General features: G+C 34.1%; 1 protein-coding gene across 1 annotated transcript in view; it reads left to right on the forward strand.

The window, feature by feature from the left end:
• The window catches only part of LOC106468173 (beta-chimaerin-like), a 20,271-nt gene that overhangs the window by 7,220 nt on the left and 5,739 nt on the right, over positions 1-7,312 (forward strand). The window contains exons 5-10 of the mRNA XM_013928585.1: positions 340-426; positions 641-730; positions 1,672-1,785; positions 2,971-3,048; positions 3,377-3,505; positions 4,911-5,118. Of these exons, the coding sequence (XP_013784039.1) occupies positions 340-426; positions 641-730; positions 1,672-1,785; positions 2,971-3,048; positions 3,377-3,505; positions 4,911-5,118 (706 nt within the window). The remainder of the gene's footprint in view (positions 1-339; positions 427-640; positions 731-1,671; positions 1,786-2,970; positions 3,049-3,376; positions 3,506-4,910; positions 5,119-7,312) is intronic.

Raw genomic sequence — 7,312 nt, forward strand, 5'->3', positions numbered from 1 at the left:
TGGGGAGTACTGTTGGGGACAGTGTGCATGCAATGGGGGAGTACTGTTGGGGACAGTTGGATAATGTGCATGCAATGGGGGGGGGGGTTGCTATCCAACTCAGAAAAATGAGAAATAAAAAAGGATTAAACTAAGAGGTTTTAGGTTTTTTATAATGTATTATGCAAGAATCGCTAAAAGTTTAATCAATAGAGGTCGGGAATTTGGAAGATATTCATTACAAACAGACACACGGCTGCTTTATAGTATAGATGTTGGTATTCTAGAGTTAAAGTGAAATGTCTAGGTTTCTATAAAGAACTGTGAGTACTTAAAGATTTCTGTTATTCTTATTTCTAGTGTCACCGCAGGTTGCGCATCAAGACAAGTGTGACAAGTGTCATGTATGTTTGAAAGGAGTTGTTCGTGATGAACTCAAGTGTCAAGGTTAGCAACTTTAGAAATGGAAGCTTTTATGATATATGCTTGGATTAACAGCATGCTGGACTTAGACTTAATTTGTGGCCTTCCTGAAATGAGATGTAAATTTCATTTAACGACTGACCTAATATGTATATGTTTTAGTAAAAGTATTATTCATTGAATTATAGACTGTGCTAGTTGTGTGTGTGTGTGTTGAACTTTATTTATATGGTTTCAGAGTGTGGGTGCCATAAAATATGTATTGCTACTGGATTGCCACCTTGTCAGACATCTAAAAGCCAGAAGAGTCACTTACCCTTTCGGCCTCGTTAGTATCTCATTGTTTACTATACTTTTGTTTTTCTATTCAAGAGCTGAAGACTTTAACAGTGGATATAGTAACTTTGTAATTACTAACTTAACAATATCAAAGATGTTTTGTGAATGTGCTAGACCAGTAAGAAACTCTTTGTTATTGTAAACGTATGCCATTTTGTGTGGCTATTTTTGGTTTGTGAGCTAATTAGGTTATCAGTCAACGCTCTTCTCACTACTCACAGTGCATTAACATATATGAAGTTATACTTGTGACAAGTGATCTAGAAACAGTGACATTGTACAATTGTGATATCAGTGGACATCTCTGATACCTTTTTCTCAATACGATGTTATTCCTGTGATAGCTCATTATCCAGATTTGAAAAGGTATACATTATGCACTTGTTGTGGGGTTGTATTATGCATATTTCTGAGCATCTGTTTTAAGTAGCGAGCTTGAAGATTAGATACCAGTCAACGTGTAATGTATTTGATGAGAATTGTATAAAAACATTTATCTTAGTCTGTCTGTCTGTAGCTACTTATTAGGAACCATTGTATGGTTTTAAAATACCAAAAAAAAACTTCACGCTTCAGATTGTGAGTCAGTATTTTTTTATGTTTTGAGAAATTTCCTGATCATAATGATTTTGTGTGCTAGTAAAGGTGTTTATTATAACTTAAGGTGTTTATCATAACTTAAGTTCTGTACTGAAACCATTATTGAAAACAGTTGTGTTTAAACTTTTCCTTTTTATGTAGTTTGATTTACTTTAGCTGTTGACAGTTGTTTATGAAATAGTTTAAACTACTTTAGCTGTTGACATTTGACTATGAAATAGTTTGAACTACCTTAAAAGTTGGTATTTTGTTTTTGTAAAATAGTTTGAAACACCTTAATACGACTGTGAACTAGTTTTTAATATTTCTGTAATTCCTTAAACCTTACAGCCAAAGTGTTTGGACAGGACCTTACGACATCTTTTGATGCCACCAAGTTATCAGCCCCAAAAGTAGTTTTACTGTGTCTTCAGGAAATAGAAGAACAAGGAAAACGCAACAAAAGTGAGAGAGTTTGTTTTATTTAACATTTTCAATATTTAAAATAATTATACGTTATAAGTATTTATATAGGAATACAATATATATATATACTGTTAATTTATGCAAGGTTTACAGACTTTTAAATAATTAAATAAACATATCAAGATCAAAGCGGGTAGCTAACCCTTTTTGTATGTGTGCACTTGTTAGGCATATCCATTAAAAGGAAAGCAAAGAACTATCTAATAATTTTAAAAACAGATCACATTACCCTAAAAAATATGTGTAATCCAGTTGCATTCGTTCACACGGTAATATTAGAACAAATTCGGAAAGATTTTACCATTTGTATTTGAACACCACAATGACGAGTTAGTTTGCACATTTTTCTAATGGATTTTTCCTCTTATTCTCAAGCGCTGTAGAATTTTTTTTGTTAGTAGAAAAAAGATAAAATGTACAAAATTTCCATAACTGTCAGATATTGGAAGTTGGACTTCTGCGTGCCAGTATTCAGGGCAGCACATTATATGCTGAGCCAGAATTTGTCCGTTTTAGCTTACCGTGCAGTTGATTGAGAAAAATGGTCTTGTTGCAACCTTGAATTAGATTTACACTACTCCTAGATTGAAAACATGTTTAGAATTTATTCTGAAAATGCTTCTAAAATCCACCACTAGTGTATTTAACAAAGCTCCTTAATTTGAAGATGTAATTAAAGGAAGGAGTGAGTAACAATATAGGCTGAGTGTTTTTTAATTATGCCAGCTAAAATAATCGCATCATTATAGCGAGCATTTATAAAGAATATTTATTTTGTTGTGTGATGTATGCATGATAATCTAGACAGAAAATGTTTTTACAGTAAACATTAAATACTTGGCACTTTTATCTGGTTAATAATAAGTCAGGTGAACATATTTCCTTTTGTAGGGCTACACCTACATTGAAGAATTCGAGTTTTAGAGCATTTTTTATAAAGAAATTACGCATCGTTCAAAAGGTTTTAATAAGTAGATTCCAACTGTTGACAAATCATTGTTAAAACCAAAAGACTTGTGATGTTCTAGTGGATGGTGTACAATGTGATTCACGTGTCGGTCTTGCGATTGTTAGGTTACTAAAAAATATATCAGTTTTTAATTCTTATGTTGCATTATTTCAATATTTCATCCGTTGTTGTCTTTTCTTTTTTTTTTCCAATAGGTATAGATTTGTACAAAGTATTTATGTGTTCTTCTTCATCGGAAGCTGTAAATGAACTAAAAGATAAATTCGATAAAGGTATATCATTTTTTTATTATTATAGTTTGTTAATTTTTTTAGATTTTTACCATTAGATCCAAACTAAAACTAGTAGATAAGTAAACACCAACTTTCTGGTTGTTTTGAAATATATTTTCCTAAACCATTACTAACAAGTACTAAGGGTACAGGATACTATCCTTTTTTTCTCTCCCCACCCCCCTTATGACTTATGGTGTATTAAATCAAGGTTACAGCAATCTACTGCCAAACCTTAGGCTTAGTTCGTAACTTGTGTACAAACTGTATAATTTCAAGTTAAATCTGTTATGTACAATTTAATATTTTAATGTTTGTTTTTCTTCAGATGTCAATAATGTAGATCTTCAGAATTATGAACTCGGCTGTGTTGCTGGTGCCTTAAAGAAATACCTCCGTGAGTTGCCAAACCCTGTGATACCCGTAGAAAGCTACGAAACATTTTTGGAAGCTTCTAGTAAGTCTGCTTGACTTTTTTTTTCTTGCCAACAGCTCATTTCTAAATTGTATAACAAGATTTTTTCCCCCTGTAGTGGTTAGAAGAAGACTTTTCAAACTGTTAACATTGATTTTATCAGTCCCTAGAGATCATCACAGCTGTTCGGAATATACCAGTTCGCTGAGGCTCACTACAATTTCAAAAATATAACCATTATTTAATTAACATACAATGTCACTTACTCAAAAAATGTGTTATTCAAAAAGTAATCAGTAGGAGTGTCTTATAGTCGATAACTATACACTTGACCAGCTATATAATTGTAAAATAATTATTTTATTGTCTGGGTAAAATAAAACCTAACTAGCTGTCTTCAAGAGTCATTCTGTTGTAGTTTCAGTAATATTAATTAGAAAATTCTTTAAAAATGTGTTTTTATCAGGTTCTTATATTCATTCCATATTCTTTTAGTGGAGTTCTTAATTAGGGTTAATGAACAATATAAATGTATAATTACTTTTATTTGTTCAATAACCCTGATAACGACGCCTAAAGGGGTCAAAAGCTACCTCCATGAAAATAATAATAATTTGAATTGCATATATGAATGATGTGAAAACTGTTTTGTAAGAATTTTCATCCTAATTCTAGTTGTATCGCATAAGAACAGTAGAATGACAATATATTGCTTTAACAGTGTGATCAGTAAAGAAACTCCATCGGTCATGATGATATTTACGTTTACTGAAAGCTACAGAACATTTTCATCAGCCATTACTTTAGTATATGATTTGTGCACTTTCAAGGATATTAACTTTAGAGTTAATGATGGAGTTCATCTAGAACCTCGTTAAATATGTTTAACTAACCTGTTGGACCAGATGTAGCCTAGTGGCCAGGGATTTTCAGAGTCTGTAGTTTGCATGTAGTTGTTACCACAAAATTACGCTTGTCACTTTGGAGCCGTCAGTGCATTAAAAGAGTGACAGGGAAGTCTTACTGTTATATTAGAGAAGCCCAAGAGTTGGCAGTGGGTGGGGGTAGACTGTAGTCCATCTAATCAAAATTATGGATAGCCCAAATATCTAAGAACAAACAAACAAATATGAACTATTTATGCATCAAGTTGCTTGTGGATCCATTCTTTTAGTTATGTGGTCTCTAATAATCTATAACTCACATAAAAAAAATTCTATAAATATTTCAATCAATCCCATTAATTACTACATGGGTTTTCCGTGTCGCTTCTTCAATGTACAGCAAATGATTCAGCAAAAGAACTGTGTCACTTATTCCCTCTTCTGTTAGAAATAAGGAATGATGATCAATGTGCTGTCTGTCAGTCAGTCAGTCAGTACAATGGCTTACAGTACTTAATGTAAATATGTCGCTTGTTCGTTTCATCTGTTTTCTTTTCTCGTAGAAATAAGGAATGATGACCAGTGTTCTCGTCGCCTCAATCAGTTAGTACAACAGCTTCCTGTACACCACAGATTTACCCTTCAAACTATAATGTCATTCTTCTGCCGACTCTGTTGGTTACAGTACATTCGTGGAATAAGGGAATCACCTACTTTGCTGACGAAAATGATGTGTCACCTTTTTCTACGTCCACCATTGGAACATATTATGTAGGTGTTACACTTTTCGTGCTCAGTGTGATGAAATTAAAACTGTAAAATACTTTATTTGTCAAAGTGCAGAACTAATCTGTGAGAAAAAAAAAACTAACCATAACATTTTACTTTACTCTTTATTTAAAAGTTTGTCAGAAATTATTTTTCATAAAAGTTATTGCTTATTGGTTGGAATGAAAGTATTGTTAGTAGATAACAGCACACATCTTTAATGCCCACTCAGTAGTTTGAAAATGCTACAAGAAGGCTAGTATGATGTTAGGAAATGGTAGTTTTAAAATCATTTACTGGCTTTTTTTATTGCTAAGTTACTGATACACAACTTCTATGTAATGTACCTGTTAGGCATCAGAAGGAATTGATGTGGGTATTGATAATGGAGGTCTTTAGGTAAGTGGTAGAATGGTGGTTCCCTTATCCTCTTGTGAACATACGATTATGTTGAAACCAGTCTTTCCAAACAAAAGCCCATAAGGTTAAGGAACAACTTTTCCAGGAATATGCATATAAGATAGGGAAGTTAATCGTGTTAACACATCCGAGGGTTCTTAACGTTTTAGTAAACTGAAGGTTTCTTTAAGGAGGTTCTTCCTCGTGGAGCATACATCTAACTTCTACAAGGGTATTCTGCATCTTTTTAACATCCTACATGGATGTTTTGCACCTTTTTACTTCCTGTAAGTCCCCAGTGGTTCAAGAATAGTGTAGTTATTCATAATTGAAATAAATTTTGTTACAAACTGAAGGTTTCTTATACAAAGGATTAAGTATGTTAAAACGATTTTGAATATGAGAATCAGCAAACTATGTGAAAACCACAACCGGTATAGAGATGTAGTGGAATGACATGTATCAAAACTACATTTTGACATCGCTTAGAAAATTTATTACTTTGAGTAAAGGTATGTAACAAACAGCCTTTTCTGGCATAAGGTATTCATACACTTAGGTCATAAAAATGTGTTCAGATTGGGATTTAGAATTTCCAAGATGAGGATATCCCTTGTACTTAATACTATTGGAAAAGAAATAAATATAGATCAACTTGGGGCACATGGATCATCCAGACAGAGATGTTTAACAAGTTGTACCCCCCAAGCCATGATAAGCAAAGTGAGGCATTTTTTAACAGGTGAGAATCCACAAACACAAAGGTCAGTGTTAAAAGCCACCCATGTGACCCAGGCAAAAGTATGCAGCACAATCAAAGAGGGTCACCATCTGAAAACGAAGCCAACTTTCAGTCATACTTCTCATTCAACTGTTGCATACCTCAAGCAGCTGGAGATTGAAATGGCTATTTATGCTATTTGTTATGAAGACACCTTTCAAGTAGCCATATGCAATGTATTGATTTCTGTGTGATTGAATTGGGAACTGGGAAACCATTATCCTCACACACTAGATGGATTATGGAAAGTAGAAAGGAGGTATGGAATGAATAGTTTGGACATGAAAGTCTGACAGTGGATCCTTTTGCAGTTAAAACTATGCTGCAGGGATATTGTCAAGATATACACTTGTGGTCACAAGTAAATAGACACCTAATTTTTCGTCATTTAACTGATTTATGCTAACTAATTTGTGTTCACAGAGCACTATACAAATGAAAATGGTCCACACACTAATTATCTTGTGCTACAACATGCCTAGAACTCAAGGTTCTCTCGAATTTTCAGATTTTGTTAGAGGAAGGATAGTTGGTCAAGCAGATGGTGGAATAAATCAGCGGCAAATTTCGCAGAATTTGGGAATCCCACTTTCGACAGTCAACAGAATCATCATGCAGTTCAGGAAACACGGCAATGAACAACTGAGCAGCGTCCGGGGTCATCCTGGTCCATCGGAGTGGACAAAAAGGGCTGTCAAGAGGAACGTCGAAATGGATCCCAGATTAACGACTGCAGAAGTGGCCAAAGTTGGATGAACCCGAAATCTGTTCAACGGATTCTCCACAGAGCAGCTAGACGGAAGCCCTTATTAAGACCTGCCAACATAGTCAGATGAAAGAAGTGGGCAAGTGATATGATGAATTGGGTTATCGTTGCAGAGCAGCTAGACGGAAGCCCTTATTAAGACCTGCCTACATAGTCAGATGAAAGAAGTGGGCAAGTGATATGATGACCAAGCCTCTGGACTTTTGGAAGACCGTATTGTTCTCAGACGAATCAAGATTTGCTCAATTTTT

The sequence above is a fragment of the Limulus polyphemus genome, unplaced genomic scaffold (genome assembly GCF_000517525.1).
Source record: "Limulus polyphemus unplaced genomic scaffold, Limulus_polyphemus-2.1.2 Scaffold2901, whole genome shotgun sequence".
In the NCBI taxonomy this organism is placed as follows: Eukaryota; Metazoa; Arthropoda; class Merostomata; order Xiphosura; family Limulidae; genus Limulus; species Limulus polyphemus.